The 20,213-nt window shown below is 38.2% G+C and overlaps 2 protein-coding genes across 4 annotated transcripts in view; both read left to right on the forward strand.

The window, feature by feature from the left end:
• LOC135740529 (lethal(3)malignant brain tumor-like protein 4) overlaps positions 1–5,052 on the forward strand; it is a 28,759-nt gene extending 23,707 nt beyond the window's left edge. For both annotated transcript variants that reach the window (XM_065258942.1, XM_065258943.1), the window contains exons 18-20: positions 585–754; positions 3,200–3,262; positions 3,634–5,052. In XM_065258942.1, the coding sequence (XP_065115014.1) occupies positions 585–754; positions 3,200–3,262; positions 3,634–3,789 (389 nt within the window). In that variant the 3' untranslated portion in view covers positions 3,790–5,052. The remainder of the gene's footprint in view (positions 1–584; positions 755–3,199; positions 3,263–3,633) is intronic.
• Positions 5,053–7,688: 2,636 nt separating this feature from the next.
• tmem200ca (transmembrane protein 200C, genome duplicate a) lies at positions 7,689–16,477 on the forward strand. 2 transcript variants are annotated; one of them, XM_065258946.1, is made up of 3 exons: positions 7,689–8,070; positions 11,957–12,064; positions 14,299–16,477. In XM_065258946.1, exon 3 carries the CDS (start codon positions 14,320–14,322, stop codon positions 15,907–15,909), a length of 1,590 nt encoding a protein of 529 aa, XP_065115018.1. In that variant the 5' UTR covers positions 7,689–8,070; positions 11,957–12,064; positions 14,299–14,319; the 3' UTR covers positions 15,910–16,477. The 2 variants fall into 2 exon arrangements, with proteins under 2 accessions (XP_065115018.1, XP_065115016.1); XM_065258944.1 differs by lacking the exon at positions 11,957–12,064.
• The last annotated feature ends 3,736 nt before the right edge of the window (positions 16,478–20,213 follow it).

The raw sequence follows: 20,213 nt of genomic DNA on the forward strand, positions 1-20,213 counted from the left end.
CTGTCTGGATAACATGTGCTGTTTGAACACCCTGCCATATAAAACTGCTATAGTTTATTCTTTTATATTTAAGATGACTGCAGTGTCTGATTCAGAAACACATCTGTGTTGTGTTGTGTTGTGTTTTGTAGATATTAATATGAAGATTATTCAGAGATGCACATTAACATATATGATATAAATCAACTGAATGTCATCTTATCTGTCTGTGTCATCCAGCACGTGTGATGTGATGTCATGTCATGTCATGTCATGTCACGTGATGTAAACCTCAGAGATGCTGCCGTTGAGCTGGACACAGAAGATGAAATGCTTTCATTACATCTTACGGCACATAGAAGTCACAAATGAAATGTGGTTGTGTGACAGTTTCATTTGTTGAGCCAGTATAAGAATGATAATAACTGTAGCCTGATCTTCTGCTCTTTTAAAGATAAAACTCATTTCATGATGTATTTAATGGAGTTTGAGTCTCATTCACATTAAAGTACTTTAAGAACCAGATTATATGAAGACTGTAACTTTTGTCACCTGTGTTAGTGATGCAGTACATGTTGTTGAAATGTGTGTGTGTGTTTTCTCAGAGCGTAATGTGGACAGTCTTCAGCAGGCTCTTCATCAGTCAGTCTTCCTCTCAGCTTTATCTGCTCACCCGACTCGTGATCTGCCGCTGTGCTGGGAACAACACTGTAAACTCTTGCCCGGTGTGGCCGGCGTTCAGGCCAGTCGAGTCACTCACTGGACTGTTGACGAGGTGAGATCTGTGTGTGTGTGTGTGTGTGTTATTATATAGACTTGAGTATTATGAGAGCCTCATTCTCACAGTGTTAATAAAGTTAATGGAGGTTTTGGATGTATAATATATTTAATGATTAAACTCATGTGAATGTTTTAGTGACTGAAGATGATTTATCGAGCAGACTGATCTGATAGCAGTAGATGAAGTGAAATGAGCTCTTATTTTACTTCAGTTATAAATCACTCATGAAAGATTGAGAGCATGACTGTATTAAGATTGATAAAGTCTGTGGTTTATGTCCAATTGACCGCTACTGAACACTATTAATATTCATCTTTACATCATTGAGTTCATATCTAAAGGTCTTACTGTGGTACAGTCTGTTAAGCGCTGTAGTTTTGTGCGTCCGCTCAGACTCCGAGCTGTTTGTCGTATGGACAGTGATTTATTGTGTTGTATTACATGGCTCTCTAAAATGCTTGATTCTGATTGGCCAGTCACAACATTCCAAGGTTCGTTCTTTTCAGATAACTAGCGCTCAAACTAATAACATACAGTAACCGGATGCTGCAAATAATTTTAAAGTACAGTTTAATTTTACACTAAATGAAATATAAATATGTATTTTAATTACATATATGACATTATATTTACAAATGATTAAACCAAATAGTGTGTTCATGAACCTCTAAACCAAAAGTAAACGGGTTTTCCTCTCTGAAGGTCTGCATTCGTTAAAAATTAGCAAATAAAATATTAGAAATCAATATTTAATTTTCCTTACCTTACTCATGAGGTAAATAGCTGTGTCATAAGCAAGATAATGTACAGTTAGCAGGTTGTGATTACACTGTTTGGTCTTATTACCCACTCTCAATACATTATCCTTTACTTACTGTGCTTTACTTTGCTATACTGCGATTGACTGTGCTTGACTGTGATATACTGTGCTTATACTGCACTGTACTGTGCTTTTCTGTGCTATCATGTGAGTGACACTGCTATACTGTGCTTGACTGCGCTATACTGTGCTTTACTATGCTATACTGCGCTTGACTGTGCTTGACTGCGCTATACTGTGCTTTTCTTCATGCGTTTGACACTGCTATACTGTAACTGTGCTGTACTGTTCTGTACTGCGCTTAAGTGTGATTATGTGTCTGGATGATGATAAGACATCTTAATCATTCACTGAAGGCTGAAATCCTACATACCTGAAGTCTCATCTCTTACTAAATCAAATAACATTAATCTCTCATGATAAGTGATAGATTTAAATCCTTCTCTTGTCTCTGTTGGGTTAAACTTTCATGAACTGTGCAGCTGTGCTCTTAGATCTGCACATGTGTGTCCTTATCATCAGGAACAAACCGCCCCTTCCTACATCTTATATTTATATTGATGTGTGTGACAGATGTTTTAAAGGGGACGTTTCGCAAGATTTTCTTAAGATGTCAAATAAATCTTTGGTGTCCTCAGAGTACGTATGTGAAGTTTTAGCTTAAAATAACCCACAGATAATTTATTATAAGATGTTAAAATTGTCACTTTGTTGGTGTGAGCAAAAACATTTTTGTGTCCTTTAAAATGCAAATGAGCTGATGAAATGCATACAACAATCACCATAAATCACACGCTTGCTCAGAATGGTTTACCAAAACCAAGTTAATGGGTTGATCTTTTTCACATTTTTTAGGTTGATAAAAGCACTTGGGACCCAATTATAGCACTAAAAGTCAGAATTTTAGGATATGTCCCCTTTAATCTACAGTGCATTAAAGCTTTTATCAGTATCATTGTGTTTGAGGACCCTGCGAATCAAACCCATGACCTTTAGTGCTGCTGGAACATAAAGTCTTAAATACATCTCTATATCTGAAGTCATGTGTCTGATAATGAATCTGTCATTCAGTCAGATACTGATATGCTGATGATGACACTAATGAGATCAGATCTCAAACATTTCATCATCACCTGCATGTTAAGGATGTTGTGATAGACAGACAGCAGAAGGTTATGCGGAGCTGTTCTGTGATGGTGTTTTGTAGTAAATGAGGAGGATCTTCGATGATGAAGATCTTCAGGCTCTGCTTCATGTGACCTCGCTGTCAGTGTAAATAAACAGCTTACTGATGTGTGAGACGTCAATAATCTTCCTTCAGAGTCTCTCCCTCACACACACGTTTTCTATTTAAAAATGTTTTTTAGTGAAGATCAGACTCTGAATGTTAGGGTTAGGTTTCGGTTAATTCTTATAAAATCACTAGACTCAGGTGTTTCAGGAGGATTCAGGAGTCAAAGTGTATTTTATTAGTAAAACATAACACCACTGAGATGTTCAGTGAACAACATCATACGAATCATCCAGAGCTCCCTAGAGACCCAATACCAATGCAGTATTTTTGCAATAAAAAGTCAAACTGTAGTTTAATTTGATTTGTGATGTGTGTTTGGTTTCAGGTGTCAGATTTTATTCACTCATTACCAGGCTGTGAGGAACAAGCCAAGCAGTTCAGAGAGGAGGTAATGTCTCCGTGTCCACATCGCTACTGGGTCATGAAGGATTTTTAGATGAGTCTCTGCTTTATATTCATTTGGTTAGCAGAAGGTTTCATCCACAGGCTTTCACAAAGGAGGAACATCACAAGTCATTTATTATATAAGATTATATAATATCTGCAGGAGCTGAGTAGAACAAAGCCATTCAATATTACACCGTAGCTTTAAATCAAACTCTTTACTACACAAACATCTGATCTCATCTGAAGAATAAAAACATTGAGCACTATAATATAGATGATTTAAAGACACAACATTCAGGAGACGGCTGTACTGTACGTGTTCACACTGAATCAAATTAATCCTAAACCCGTCCTCTTTGATTCTCTCCACAGCAAATCGACGGGAAAGCCTTTCTTCTGTTGACGCAGCGAGATATCGTCAAGATCATGAGCGTGAAGCTCGGCCCCGCTCTCAAGATTTACAACTCCATCTTGATGTTCAGACACGCTGAGGATAACCAATCGGCGAGCAGCGATACTAACACATGAAGCTGAACGGATGTCCTGTATGTTTGTGATCTCAGTGTATCGATGCATTCCAACGCCTCTCGTGCCCCAAACGCCTTCCGTTACCGCTCGTCGCCGTACGACCAGATCCTTCAGGTTCCTCTCGACTCCGTTCTGCCTTGAAACAGCCATAATGGACCTAGCGCACGTGTGCTCGCTCGCTTTACCCGCTCTGCTGTAGTTTTTCTTCATATAAACTCAACAACGTGACAATCAAACAAACAACCGCGAAGCCGTCGGCCGTATCAGGGCTCTCTCTCTCTCTCTCTCTCTCTCTCTCTCTCAGTCACGGTGCTAAACAGATGAACAGGGACTCTTCTCTTGTGTTCATCCCAAACATGAGAGTCCTGTCATCAGCTACTCGCCCTCTTTACAAACACACAGCAGTGATTGGTGGACATTTCTTATAATATTTCAGCCAAGAAATTCACCGTTTGTGTATGAAGGGCTTGTGAATGATGAGAGTATTTTCATCTTTGCTTGAACAAACCCTTGAACTTTGTGTCCATTTTGTTTCTCTCTCTCTTGTGTTTTATTCTTACCGTTTGTGTAAAGTTCTTATGATTTTCTGTATCTGCTGAATCAACTTTTATTTATTGTGCAAAAGCTGTTTGCACAGTGAAGGATAGTAATATATTGTATATTATAAATTTCCAAATGCCAAAAGGATTTCTTTTAAATTTAAGAGTGTTTATTTTTGTGATGTATTGCACAGAAAAGTGAGAATTCGATAAATCCTTCATTTATGTTATCAAAATATTCTAAAAGTAAGTAAAATATGTTTTGTGCGACCTCCCATTGACTTAAGAATGAAAGTTTCTTATTATTCAGATCTGTGTGGTTTTCTTCTTCAGTGGTCCGAATGAAAGATTGCACGTCATGTGAATTCTCCTCCTTCAGCATCGGGGGGATGATTATTTATAAACTTGCTCAAAGATGCACAAAGCAAACCGTATATATTTGCTATCAGTTTTGAAATTGGTGTGAATTGATTAGTATTTTGAACAGGTTTATTTAACATCAGGAATGTGAATCCCTCGCTCTTTCTTCTGTATTTTAATGTTTATTTGTGAGCGATGATGGGTTAGATTTTGATTCAGTTGCTGTATTTCAGTAGATTCACTCATCATTTGCAGTTTGGTTGATTCTGTATATATTTATAAACCCTCTTTCTTACACTTACACACTTTGTACAACAGAATTTATTCAGACAGCATCGACTTCCCAATAAACAAATGCACATCATCTCAGTCTCATCTGCTCTTTAATGTTTTCTGTTGTTTTTGTTTACTGATAGATGTTTAGATGGATCATGATGTTCTTCATTTCTTTCTAATACAGAAGGATTTTTGCTGATTTGGTTGCCTTCACAATGATTTGAATTCAGATTTATGTCTTCATATACAGTAGTGTTGTGTATGTTGTGAGAAATCAGGTGTATTTTTTGCAATCACAGATATATATAATACACATATGGTGACAAGTCAAGGATCCCTGGAAAATAATGACAGATGATAGCCTGTTTTTAAAAATGTATGATAAAATGCAGTCCTAGTGGGACCATAGTAGTGTATAGTAGTAGTAGTTATCATCATTAGTAATAATAATAATAATTAATGTAGGTGTGGAAGTACTGGGACTCATAGTGATCACAATAAAAATAGGTCATATTTAATTGAGTAGTTAGTAGACTTGATGCAGAAAACCTAGAAAATAAAAGAAAGAACATTTTACAAGAATCTGAAAACAAGGCTCGCTGTCGCACTGCCTCTTCTGTCTGTCAGTTTATCTGTGTGTCCATCTATCTCCTGTCTGTCTGTATGTCCTTCTGTCTATCTGCTGTTTTGTAAAGAAACATCTGAGGAGGAACACATTTGTCCTTCATGAGTTTATCAATGATTTACTGAGGACAGAGGAAGACCTGAGAAATCCATCATCACATCTCAAGTTGTCATACGATTGATAACTGTCTCAGATCATCTTGATGTATGAAACTCCACAAACTCCTGATCATCTTCACAAGCTCTGCTATAAAAAATAACCAAAGTGTTTCTTGATATTTCCTGGTCTGATGACATTGTGTGATTGTCAATTAAAGTTCAGATGGAGATGTGAGTGAGAATAATCATACTGTTATAAAACTAAAGTGTCTGAGAGCAGCTCCATTATAAAATCATGTCATTTTCATTTCATTAATCTTCTGTTCCTCTGTTTGATATAAAGATGCAGATCACACTGTTGACTCTGAGACTGAAGAATCACATGAACATAAGAAGTGCATTCATGTTTGTCAACAGAATTTGCTTTGAGATCTTTAAACCATTTTGATGATGACAGACTGAGTCACATGAAGGTTGTTGGAGTCATGAGAAAATGTAAAAAGATCATCTAAGATATTAGTTAAATGTTGCAAACTAGTTAATGATTTGATACCACTGTTAGCCAGCTACTGAATGTTATTGACCCGTTAGCAGTCATGTAATGACTAAGACAGCTGTAGCTTCATATACTGTACTGTATTTATTTATTTATTTACTTTAACAGTAGCCCTCAGTTCCCCTCATCTGCTTTTCATTTAAGCACTAAACACAATAAATAACTCTCACAGGCCAGAGTAACTCAGTCCCACGAGACGTCCGCGTGCCAGATGAACTCAAGAGAGGATTATGGGAGAGTTTGATGACGCAGGTCTTTATTTAAATGCTGTGGGAATAACGCATGAATGTGCTGTATATGCACAGATGATTCAGATAAGACGTTATTCCCGATCCATCCCTGCGGAGAGTTTCTGCACAGCCGGAGGATCTTGTTAAATGCACTCGGTCATTTGGTGAGCTCTGCAGGAAGCAAGAGAAATATAAACCTGAACTCCTTCTTCAGCAGTAGATTGTGTCTTCAGGCGAGATGTAGCAGAAAGAAACTTCAAAGGCCATGGAGGTTTAATGTTATAAGCTCATCTCTGAGGTACAGAAGAGTCTCAGCAGCTTCAACCTTGTTAGTTTCTCACTGCTTCATCTTTCTGCTCAGCTCAGCTCAGCTCAGTGTGTACAGGAAGCTCTTTGGATTAGTCCAAGTATGATTTAAGTGTCTTATGTTACTGCATATATACAGAAGATTAAACACACGGCTGTGCAGTTTAAAGTCTGCACTCCTAATGTCTGTTCATAACTACAGATCTTCTGTTCTCACGTGACCTTTAACCTTTGTTATTTATTTTTTATTAATAGATTTTTCAGATGCTGGTTTAGTACACATGGTCTATTATATGAGTGATCTGTATAGATGATATATGTAATGACATTGATCTAACCCTATATGCTTATCTTAATTAGAAACAGTTAGCTTAGTTTAAGTAAACCATTCTCTGTGCAAGCAAATGGCTCATTGAAGTCTGGCTCCTCTTGTGATGTCAGAAGGGGATCTTATTATAATAATACCAGCCCTTAATCTGCACTTTCCAATCAAAGCAATGGTGTTTAGTGCAGAAATCAGCTCATTTGCATTTTAAAGGACACACCCAAAACCAACAAATTTTTGCTCACATCTACAAAGGGTCAATTTTTGTGACTGAAGTATTTAAAATGTATGAATATTCTGTGCTACATTAACAAAACCATAAACACGCAGTATAATAGGATATATTATACATTAAACAATTGCCATATTCATGTTTTATGTTTATAAAAATGAACAAACTGCCAAAAAATATTTTTTTCCCATAGATCCATGATGGCTCATTATGATGTTTTTTTTCTCTGATAAGCAGCTGGATAATCTCTTACATGATGCTTTTCTTTGATCGGTTTCTTTAAAGTTTTCGTCTCTCTCTCTCTCTCTCTCTCTCTCTCTCTCTCTCTCTCTCTCTCTCTCTCTTTCTTACTCACACACACATTCAGTCTCTCTCACGTTTTTCTGTCTCTCACATTCTCTCTCTTTCTCTATCTCTGTTCTCAGATCAGTTCGGTTTGGCTTAATGTTCGCATCGTTTATCCAGTTAAACAGTTTAAAAATGTAATTATTCAAATCCTGCAGCATTTCCTCTTGATTCGGGCTGCGGTATCATAGCAACAACACCCAAAAATCACCATAAGAGCGAGAGCCGAGCCCGAACCTGAAGCAGCCGCTGTGCAGCCGCGAGCCGGTGGAGGCGCGGGAATATTTCTGACTGAAAGAAGCGTCGCATCAGCGAGAAAATGTTTCATTGTGACGAGAGAAAGTTTGCGTTTAATCGCCTGAATGCGCATTTATTCGTCATATTTCACGGTAAGCTCTTCACACGTTTATTTCTGTCCGCGGTGGAGACGCAGATGTTTGAGCAGAATGATAAAATAACGAGTTTATGTAAATATAGATGCTCGTGTTTGATATTCGTGTGTTTTATGCTTCGTTAGATTTAGCGACTGTCACGAGCTGTTACGCACGTTATTTTCTGCGCAAAAATCCTGCTGGTTTCTCAGTTTATGTTCAGTTTTGCCTTTCTAATCTAAATCAATTGATGTTTTACATTGCATCGTACATTTTATTTTATATTGAAAATACGTTTTTACAACACAGCATCTCCACACTCTTTATCTTTACATTTGCACATTACACATAACGTTACGTATATCAAATGCTTACCGTATACATTAACATCACATGTCGACGCTTTTAATGGCTCTATTGAGAAGATTCATGTATGAGTTTGTGTTTATATTATGACTAATTGTGAATATTGTTTATCTCTCATCACATCTGATGCTGTTAATTGATTATTATTGATTATAAACTGAGTGATTATTGTATATTTTGTAGTAACACTGAGGTTTGTCATATATAATGTTTAATGTTCAGCTGTAGGTCAGTGCTGCTTCATTGTCTCTCTTTAAAGATCATAATGCTAAGAAACGCTTGTTTTAGTGAACAGCTGTACATATATTCAAATATCTCACAAATAAACTAAACAATGTCCAGTCATTAAATGATAAAACCTTTAAAAACTGTTGTAATGTCAGTCAGTGAATTGTGTTTCATATACGTCTGTAAGCTCTTCTTATAGAATAGAAATAACCTGAACAATGTTTGCTGAATGAGTTGTAATAGGAGTGTGGTTGGTTGTGTAAGATCCTATAAAGAATCATCTGTATAATTAATGCAGACATTCACTGCCGCTGTTTTTAGACTCATTAATGCTTCATAGTGAGATAGAGAGAGAGAGAGAATAAGAGAGAGAGAATCAGCCTTTCATATATCTGCTGTCCAAACACAAATCTCAGAGGTTCTGGAGTGATGATTGACACATTGAGATACTTTACTCTACTCTATGAGTCCTGAAGTCAGACTGTTATTGTAAGAATCCTCATATATTGAACTCATTGAGCAGACAGCATTTATAACAGTGCAGTGTTGTGTGTTTATAAACTCTAAAACATGCTGGGTTATTTTCAAACCAGTGTTGGATCAAAAAGGTTCAGCAGCTGGGTTAAAATGAAACCAGAAAATGTTTATATTTGACCCAACAATGAGATAAAACAACCAGGCAGGCTGAGCTCGTACCCTGGTTTAAAAATAACCCAGCATTTTTTAGTGTGTATGATTTCATGAAAGAATCAGGAATAAATTAAATTGATAATGATGTTAATAAAGCTGATTGATTCTTTATCGTCTTGTTTGTTTTTTACTGAAGTTATTGAAAGTAGTTCAGTTACTCCAATAGCTAGTTAGTGAGACTGTACACCACAGAGATATGATAACATGTAACCAAATAAAGCATGGTCCACATTTCCCCCAACAGCCCATCATAAAGATGAATCTTGCTTTGTGAATACATAGGTTAGTGTTCATTTTGTGTCATGAAGAAATGTCATCAGCATCTGCTTTATAAAATCTGTTTCTTGTTTTATTGTTTGTTTGTGCAAGCGTTGAAATCACATCATAATGTCTGTCATTTTTAGCTCTATTAGCTTTTATGTTTGTGTGAATGATAATGAAGCGTGAAAATCATCATTGCTTTAAGTTTTACATCCAAGTCATTTGTGTTGAAATTGTATTACTGTTCACCTTCATTCAATTCTTACATTGTGACTGTCAGGTCTCTCTCTCGATCATCTGTTGTCTGGACTGTTGATACGTTTAAAGCTTCATTTAGTTAATCCTCTGATGCTAAAACACTCAGGGATTTGTAAAATGTGCAAATGTTTGTGTTTGTTAATGATAAAGCTGAGCCAGAAGTGTTTTGTTTAGTAAATCTGTTGCTTTTATCAGCACTCGTGGTCTATACTCGTGCATCTGTGGATTGAATTGTTAAGAAACAGGCCTTTAGTCTTGATACTGAAACAGTAGGGGATTATTTTTTTGTTCTAAAGATATATTTATTTTATTAGTCTTACGGGCAGGGCTTATCTTAGTCCTAGACTAAAATGCATGTTTGAGCTGCCATAATTTAAAAACCTCTTGTCCTAACATATCTTAACATTGCAGTGCCATTGTTTTGTCTTAAGATGCACACCAAGATTGTATGTTTTTAAAACTACTTAAATATCCTTATATAACTGAGGCCTAGTCCTGGCTTAACCTAAACCCTGTCCAGGAAACCACCCCATATGTTAATGTCTTATGCTTTATTCATCACTGTTAGACACTTCATTTAAAGTCCCTTTCAGATGACCTTCACATTAAAAGCATTGCAGACAGTTTGACAACTGAAGCATTTTATATTTACCGTATTAATCTCATGTTGAGAGCGGTTATTGTGTCTGTAATGTCTGTGTCATTCAATGATGTCATGGGAATTTGAGTGTATTCACTGGGTGTGCTGAAAGGTCAGCGGTAAACGGTGTCTAAGTTAGGATCAGGATTACTGCCAAGGTGCCCAAAAGGACGCCCCCCCATAGGGTTTGCACATAGCATAACCCAACAAGTGCTGGTTGTAAACTCACACCTTCACATCTGTTCCCCTCTCCTCTCAGACATGACATGAAAGAAGAATTGAAATAATCATGTTTGATATCATTTGAAATGTCTCAGTGGTCTCATCTACACAACAGTCGAGCAGACCACAGAGTATAGCAAAGGTTTAAGAGTTTAAGGATCTTCTGCTCACTATGAAGGGTGTGTCCTCCGTAGGGTCTTTCATGTAAATGTCCATTGGTGGTCTAGTAAGGTACTTTGGTCTAAGTATTTTAGGAAATCTGGCAAAAGGTTCGGGGGGGGGATTTTATATTTAGAATTGAACCCAGTAGTGTTGTCTTTTCCTTTAGTGAAGATTTGTATATGTTGTGTGTTGCTCCACCTATTTTCTTCTTTACTTTTTTAATGTCAGGCATCCATCTTAGACTATTTGAATGAATATGATTGCATAACAACTTAATTCAAGTTAAACAACTAGTATAAACTTAATCCCGGTTCTGGATTTAAGGTAACAAGGATGAACCGAATGAACGAGTGCATAAAGGTGCATTGTATAACTTAGAAGGATCTCTTGACAGAAATGCAATACAATCTACATAACTTATTATAAAGACCTTCCATAATGAACTCTATTGTTTTATTTACCTTAGATTGAGTGATTTTTATCTCCATACACCGCAAGATAAGATTGATATTAAGATTGTAATCTATTACAGTTTATATTTTTTTCTGAGACTATTTCGTCAATAATCCTGAGGACGGCCGGGTATCATATTAAAGACATCTATATTACACGCCTGTTCTTATCAAATTTTTTCTCCTTTTTAGAGTCCATTTCCAAGTAAAAGGATGTGTGAACCATTATGCTAATGTGATCTAAGCTAATGTCCTATAGCAAGTCAACAGAGTAACAGAGAGGCAGTGAATGTCTAGTAGTTTATTATATAACACGTGTCAAGGTTATAGATACATTATACCACCGGTCTGTTGAATGCTTTATTCTGATTGGTTGAGAAATGTTTCAGAAGTGTTGATTATTTTTAAATAAACACACACCTGACCACCGGAGCAATGTTTGTGGTAACCGTGGTATAAGAGAAATAATTGACTGCGGGCCATTGAATGATTTGAAAATAATGCAGACCCAAGGTGCATTACCATTTTGGTTGTGTGCATTATTTCTGAATAACTCAGCAGCGCTTCATGTCATAACATACAGGCCGAGAGAATTTTCTTCTCATATTTTCCTTCCTGTATTAAGATCAAGTGGGACAGCAGATATACTGAACAAAAATACTGAGAGCTCCAGTATTAAATCCTGTGACTGAACCTCCATCCTTACAGCAGCGATATCATCAATGCGAGATGTGTACGTACAGTATATACAACCATGTGTTACTACATGTGGGACTTTTTTGGGATGTTGAGATATTTGTGTGAATCTCTCTTGAACAGTAAAACTGTCTGTCTGTGTTTCTGTGTTTTCTGTTGGTTCAAGCAGCCCAACACCCATCAGCTTAATTTAGGGCGGGACTTCCTGTTTGGAAGAGGAAGTGGGAGGAGCTGTAAGAGTTTTTGGAGAGAAGTTTGTAAAGACAGAGATTTTTGTGCTTTTTGTGTTCATTGTAGGGCAGCTCAATATTTCTTTTGACATTGAAACTTCTACAGTAGTTCATTATTAAACGTGTAACTCATTTTGTGTCATTTGTGCTACAGAGACTTTAAATCGCTGCAAATTTGTAGAGGTCATGGGATTTAATCCACATATTGATAAATGCTAGGGATGCACCGAATCCAGATTTTTTAGGTTCGGCCGAATCCCGAATCCACCGTTTAAGATTCGGCCGAATCCGAAACCGAATACCGAATCCTACTTGCATCCTTATTCCATTAACACAGTAAAACACATTAATGAATTATACAACGTCCACAGCATGTATTTTTTTTTATTTTTTTTATTTTAACTGTACATTATGCCAGGATGACAAGTTGGAAAACTATTTTGACAATTACCATAAGCCTATGCATAATGAAAGCGATGCGTTGCGACACGCTCGTTTTTCCAATAAGCAAGCAGCTCCGCGCTGAAAACAATATTTAACTTTGCGTGAGAAGCTCCGCTCGTCAATGTCAGTTTTCACACGACCGTCCAATTACAATGGAGGAGGGGCGGGACATTACCACAGCAACCAACCGGCTCACAGCTGAAGCATCACAGCTACCAAGCGCTCGGCTGAAAAACAGCTGGCATTTGGTGTCCTCAAGGCATTTTCAGCCGTGTTTAAAAGTTTTGGTGTGTCCAGCCCCTAAAGCTCACCGAAAGAAAAAGCTCATCTCCACGTCAGCACCCGATGTGTGTAATCAACGGCCGCGTGACGTCGACCATCGTAGCGCAAGCCTAAGATTCGGTTCGGTGGAAAAAAAATCTAGGATTCGGCCGAACCCGAACCCCGTCAAAAAGCCCAGTATTCGGCCGAATCCGAATCCTGGATTCGGTGCATCCCTAATAAATGCACATAAAATAATGGCGTCTGTTAAATGCTTACAGTAAATACATTACAGTAGAGTAAATTTTGCTGACAGTAACAGGTGAAAATATCTCTCAGAGACAGAGTAACAGAAGAGAGGTCCTAGAGTCATTTCATTACCCAGACAGACACGAGACCTTCACAAAAAAATATAAGTTACCCCCTTCAAAAAAACTGGTGCTTCACGATGCCATAAAAGAACCTTTAAGAAGAACATTTCTGTTTCACAAAAGGGTGAAATCCATCTTTGTGGTGATAAAAGGTTCTTCAGAATCAGATCATAAAAAGATTAGAAAGAAATTGATCTTTAAAGAACCTTGGACTGATTGTTTTTTTCTATTGCTTCACTGTGAAGAAACTTTCAAGCACCTTAAATTTTTAGAAGTGTATCATCATTTCACCTGCTGACTTTAGTGAAATATAGACACATTTATTTCTCTCTGATGATCTTATAATGTATGGACCTGACAAGATTGACTTTGTCCTGCTAGCCTCAGATGTGCTGTTGTTGTACATAAGAACAAACAGATGCTCTTAATCTTTGTGTTTTCTTGTGTGTGTGTGTGTGATGTTTATGATCTTGTGTATAAGAAAGAGCTTTTATTGGTCTGGCATTGATTTTCCTGCTCTTGTTGTGTTTATCTTCCTGATTTTAAAGTGAATTCATCAGCATAAGTGAGATTCTGGAGCGGTCATCTAATGAGGAAGAGTCAATAACAGCTGATGTGTGTGTGAGAGAGAGAGAGAGAGAGAGAGAGAGAGAGAGAGAGAGAGAGAGAGAGAGAGAGAGAGAGAGAGAGAGAGAGAGAGAGAGAGTTGATCTGTTAGAAACCTTGATGCTTGCTTGTCTTTATACAAATATTTTGAAACATTATTTTAACATGATAATAATGACACATTATTACGTTTGCTCTAAAAAATTAAAACAAATTCTCACATTTAGATGACATTGATGATAAAAACACTGTCTGATTATGTTATATCATATCATATAATCTGATCAGATATTATATCAACCATCTTAAACCTTTGAATCATTTGTTAATGTGATAAATGTTTTGTGTTTTTGTCTCAGGATGATTAATAAAACATCATCATGATTGCCACAGGAGGTCTACTGCGGATATCTGCCAGGAGACAGGACTCCCTTCACGCCAAAAACCGAGCAGAAAATAAACGCAAGAGGAAAGCAAAGAAAAAGAGGAAGAATGAAGTGGTTGTGGTTAAGGGCAAGCTGAAGTTATGCTCAGTATCTGGAGTGGTCGCTGCCTTTGGCCTACTGGTGCTGCTGGTTGGCGTTTCCATGGCTGTGTTGGGTTACTGGCCCAAAGAGAACCCGCTGTACTCAGAACCGCTGATAGCCAAGAACACACCGAGAACTTATGAAGGAGGAGAAGCAGAATTCCTCAACGTCACCATCAATAGTAAGACTTCTTGGCATCACCTAGACAAAGACACGAGAAGTTATAATCGCTCCAATGGGACCGCTGGGTTTGATCCGCCTCAGTTCGGAGCGTTCGCCACATTTATAAATAAACACTTGCATTCAGACAAACTGAAAGTGTTTGGACCTTTGATTATGGGCATCGGAATCTTCCTGTTTATTTGCGCCAATGCCGTACTTCACGAAAACAGAGACAAAAAGACAAAAATAATTAACCTCAGAGACATCTACTCCACGGTCATTGACATTCACAGTTTGCGGAGCAAGGAATCCGCCCCGATTAACGGTTTCCTAAACTACCGTCAATCGAAAGAGACCAAATCCAGCCCTTCGTACTCCGCCGGCCCTCTCAGCAAAAGTTCCTGGCCATCTCCGGGCTCGGGTAGACACGACGTGGGTAGCGTGATCCCGACGCGACGACCGTCGAGCACAATCCAACGGGTTTCATCTTTGGAAAGGCAGAGTTTTACAGACACGGTGTACAGCATCTACAGAGATCAAAACCGAGTCGACGAGCCCGAACCCAAGCGGTGGGAAACCAGAACCATCGTGTCGACGTCCGTCAACGCTTTCACTCTTCCCATGATGAAAGTCAACAATCGAGGAATGGCAGACAGAAGGGGGTCGGACAAAACCGGAGAGGCTAAAAGAGAGCGTTTGGATGCGGAGGCCATATGCAGACGTCTGGAGGATCTGGTGGCGTCTCGGACCGTCACAAAGGCCAAAGTGGAGACTTCACAGATCAGTGCGCAGGACTCGGTGGAGGTTTACAGGAGCAGTGCTAGTTTACAGGGAGCTCTTCGTGTCGTCTCCCTGCAGGGCTCACAGGTTCAGCTCTTGCCTCCGTCCTCACCGAGCCGCAGGGCCGCCGGATCTCACGTGTCTCTGAGCGCGCTCTCCGATTACTCCAGGTCTATCGATCTGGGGATCTGTCCGTCCACTCCGACGGAACCGCAGGCGATACGGTCGAGACGTCTCAGCTGTCCTCGACTGGAAGGGCTCGGCTGCGGAGGTTACACCAAACTGGAGGGTCTGGGAGGCGAGTCGTTCGAGTCCACAGATAACGCCGTGTTTAGTTGCGCGAGCTCTGTTGAGGTTTTAGAGCTTCAGTCTGACCGAGAGGAGATCACACCTGATGATCCGGATTGCAGTGTAGTCAGGCAATATACCAACAAACAAAAACTTCTAATGGTTTCTCAATCAGATGCAACTTTAGAGAATATGGACAGTGTGGAAATATAAGCAGAATTGACTTCAGTGGATCTGTATGTTGATCTTCCTCTTCTCTTCAAATGGGTTCTGTCGATCAGAAGTGATAGATTGTGTTGGACTGTTGAAAGCTTGTTTCCTCGAGGATTACAAAGCAAAAAACCTGAGCGACTCTGATGGTAAGCATGTGATAGCACAGCTATGCTCTACTAGATTCAAATACTTCCCGTAGTCAAATATTTATCTGTGAAGTTTGGCTGTCTGAGCGGCATGTTTTTTATTCTCATCTACTTGCACTTTTTTAAGCACCACATCATGAATGATTTTTAACAAAGGACTTGCACAGCAATATCTCATTTGAAATGTTGACTGGAATGTTTGCGTTGTTCCTCAGAAATGTTCATGTGTATGCTGTCGGTTTGTTTCTTGCTTTTTCTAGGGTATGTCTTGTTTAGAGATGTAATGTTTTTGACTTCAATCCATCCATTAACATAATGGTACTGTCTGAAACGTAATGTCAATGAAAATAGATTTGAAAAATCATGACATGTTAGCAGAAAGTGTATTTTAGGCTAATTGAATTAAAGATAAATCAATAACATCTCTTTTATGGCTGATCTCTTTTAAGATGCATTAATGCTGTGTTTCATTTACAGTCGATGAGACGGTTAATCCTTTGTCAATTATAATAATATAAAATAATACTAATTCATTACATTTATATAGCACTTTTGCTGCAGCACTCAAAGCGCTTTACATATAAACGGGGGAATCTTCTCAACCACCACCAATGTGCAGCATCCACCTGGATGATGCAACGACAGTCATACTGCACCAGAACGCCCACCACACACCAGCTTATTAGTGGAGAGTCATATAACCAATTAGTATGAGGAGATGATTAGTAGGCCAATAAGCACGTTTGGCCAGGATGGTGGGGTACACCCCTACTCTTTTTGAAGATTTTTAAAAGGCCACAGAGAGTCAGGATCTTGATTTAACGTCTCATCTGAAGGACGGTGCTTTATGACAGAAAAGTGTCTTCATCACAACACTGGGGTGTTAGGACCACACAGACCACAGGGTCTTACTAACAAGGAAAATCACCATGCTGCTGTTTTTATTCTAGGTCTTTGGTTGTTAGGTTCTGTAATGTTAGAGAGGATGATTTGACATGAATAATACTAAATTCAGATTATTCTTAAAGGGGCAGTTTCCCAGATATGGCTTACACTGCAAAAAATAATTTTCAAGAAAAACAATTCTTCGTATTTTTGTCTTGTTTGCAGTAAAAATATCTAAAGATTCTTAAATGAAGATGCTTTTCCTAGATGAGCAAAACGACCCAAGAAAATAAGTCTCGTTTTTTTAGACAAAAAATATCAAATTTAAGTGATTTTGTGCATAAAACAAGCAAAACTATCTGCCAATGGGGTATACTCTAAAAATGGCTTGGTTATTTTTGACCCATAATGGGTGAATATTGGACAGAACCACTGATCTATATAAATGACTGGATTGCGCATGACGTCACACTTGTGAAGCCACCGCGCCGCCATGTTGGTATACCCAAACGTTCTATTAAATCAATGGACGTTATCAGATTTTAATGATAAAACATCACTTTACTCGTCTTCGTTTTTATATGTGAACTTACCCTGTACATTATTACAACACAAACGTCCAAAGCATGTAAATAGTTATTTACTGAAAGTTGTACATTTTGCGTTTTAATCAGTTATTATACATTCATCTTTATTACAGTATCAGATCAGCAGACAGACCGCAGCATATTTAGTATTAATGACAATAAACGTGCTCATTCTGAAATCTATATAAATAATCATGCTTTGTACCGTATGTGCATGCAATAATTTGCTAGTTTTGTAATTATGTTATCTAAACTTACAAGTTACCTAAACTTATTTAGAGAAATAACGCTGACCGTCCCAGTGTAGCTGAATGTCAAAAAAAACTTTATTTATACCCGTGTCATTAACAAATGCAACAGACACACTCACCTTAACGGTTTTTTATAAATCCATTATCCTGCCCGATTAAAACATAAACATTGCAAATAACACCAGAATTAACAAATAATTAACGTACACATATCCTAAAAATTAACCTTGTGTAACTGATACGCTGTAAAGGGGGTAAATTTTAATCATGATTTTGAATGGAAGTCAATGACGCTCTCTGCCGGTTGGGTATACCAAGATGGCGGCTCGAACTCTGCGCTGGCTTCACGTCACGCAGTTACGTCAAGCGTTCTATGCGCAATCCAGTCATTTATATAGATCAGTGGACAGAACACACAGCTGGGTTATAATCAATCCAATGCTGGGTTATTATATCCCATGGTTACATAACAACAACCCAGGATTGGGTCATTTTTAATCCAGCTGTGTGTTCTGTCCAATATTTACCCATCATGGGTCAGAAATAACCCAGACATTTTAAGAGTGTAAGCAAACAAATCTGGAACATCTTTCTTAAACACTAAATTCAAGAAAAAAATTGCTTACCCCATTGGCAGATTGTTTTGCTTGTTTTATGCACAAAATCACTTAAATTTGATATATTTGGTCTACAAACTAGACCTATTTTCTTGGTTCATTTTGCTCATTTAAGAATTTTTAGATATTTTTACTGAAAACAAGAAAAAAATACTAAGACTAACTAATACTAACCCTAACCTTTTTCTTGAAAATCATTTTTTGCAGTGTAAGCCTAGTCCCAGACTAACTTAAAGTGCGTGTTGCAGGTTAACCACCACTGTCGATTAATGGGTACATAAATCACTCAAGATATGTGTATAATTTTTAAAATGTCTCAAAAATGGTCTTAAAGACCACTTTTTTTACGTTTTTGGTATTAACGGTTATTTTAACGCAATTCTGCGATGACGTCACGTTGGGGAGAAGTGGAGAAAGACTCAGCCAGAGCCATAGAGATAGATGAGACATTTATTGCTGTTTAATACTTACGTATATAATTTGGAAATCATATATACATCGTAGGAAATATATAATGTGTTATACTGCAAAGTTACCATGCTAATTATTATTTATGATATATGTGGAGATAAATAAAACTTCGCAAATCTGCTGATTTGATCCATTCATGTCCTGACCACCAGGCTAGAGATTTTTAAACATCCTTAATCCACACTTACTAGTCTATCAAATAATATCTCAAATATATTGTTTTGTGAAATAAAAGGATGCTTTGTTATATTGTTTATGTGATTATAACGAATCACACGATCATTTTATACGCAGCAGTCAGCAGCTGCAGCACACTCGGATCCGACCGCATACATACTGTAATAAACAGGCGTTCGGCGGCTTTTTACATCACGACAGACTATGCCATTTGAGGAGGAACAGCTCATTGATCACCGTATTTTTATAAATCCTGTACATGTTGGACCTGCCGAACAGGTTGAGCACTTTCATATACTTTGTTGAGCAGAGAGGCTGCACTTTGACCAGCGGGCTGCGGGAACCGGCGCACATCACGCCGCCAGACGGTGTTGTTAACTCGAAACGTATAACTATTATCAGATCGACCCACCGGGAAAGTCCCGACTCTCTCGATTGCCATTTCGCTACTGGCTGTAAGTAAGTGAGTGCGTTTGGGTCGCTGGTCCCCGCGAACAGATGTGACGTGCTTCACTCACCTTCCAGGATTAGAGACATGCTGCCAAAACCGTTTGTGCTGAAGATCGCATAAAAGTTACACCCACTTCAGGCAGGATCATGGACCCCCTCAAGCCAGCATGCACGAGTATGTTAATTGTTTGTTTACTTTCTACACGAAGAAATGCTAACGTTATGCTATCTGGCTGTCTGCCTATCTCTCTATACTAGCCTATCCATCTGTCTGTCTGTCTATCTATCTGTCTATCTGTCTGTCTGTCTGTCTGTCTGTCTGTCTGTCTGTCTGTCTGTCTGTCTATCTATCTATCTATCTATCTATCTATGTAAATAATCTGCGCTATCAGAACTGTACTTTACTCGTCTTTCTATAGTCATTCTCAATGCTCTCAAGGCTGCTTTGGTAAATTCTCTCCCCAGCGTGACGTCATACAGTGCGTTGTGGGGGAAAGGAGAATCATTGCAAACAGCTGTACTTTTTCATACTTTTTCGGGTTTTGTGATACTCAACAACATAAAATACAATGGATAACAGTTTAAATGTTTATTATTAACAAGCAAATTGCACAAATTCGTTGAAAAATTTTACCTGCAAAACGCCCTTTAAGTATTAGTGCTGTCTTGAGTGAAAATAACTTGCCCTAACCCTTAAAATGTATCTCAAGTGATGTGTCT

This window comes from Paramisgurnus dabryanus, chromosome 22 (genome assembly GCF_030506205.2).
Source record: "Paramisgurnus dabryanus chromosome 22, PD_genome_1.1, whole genome shotgun sequence".
NCBI lineage: Eukaryota > Metazoa > Chordata > Actinopteri > Cypriniformes > Cobitidae > Paramisgurnus > Paramisgurnus dabryanus.

What these genes read in the sequence shown, in the direction of transcription:
- tmem200ca (XM_065258946.1), top strand. Translation starts at nt 14,320, where the DNA reads ATGATTGCCACAGGAGGTCTACTGCGGATATCTGCCAGGAGACAGGAC.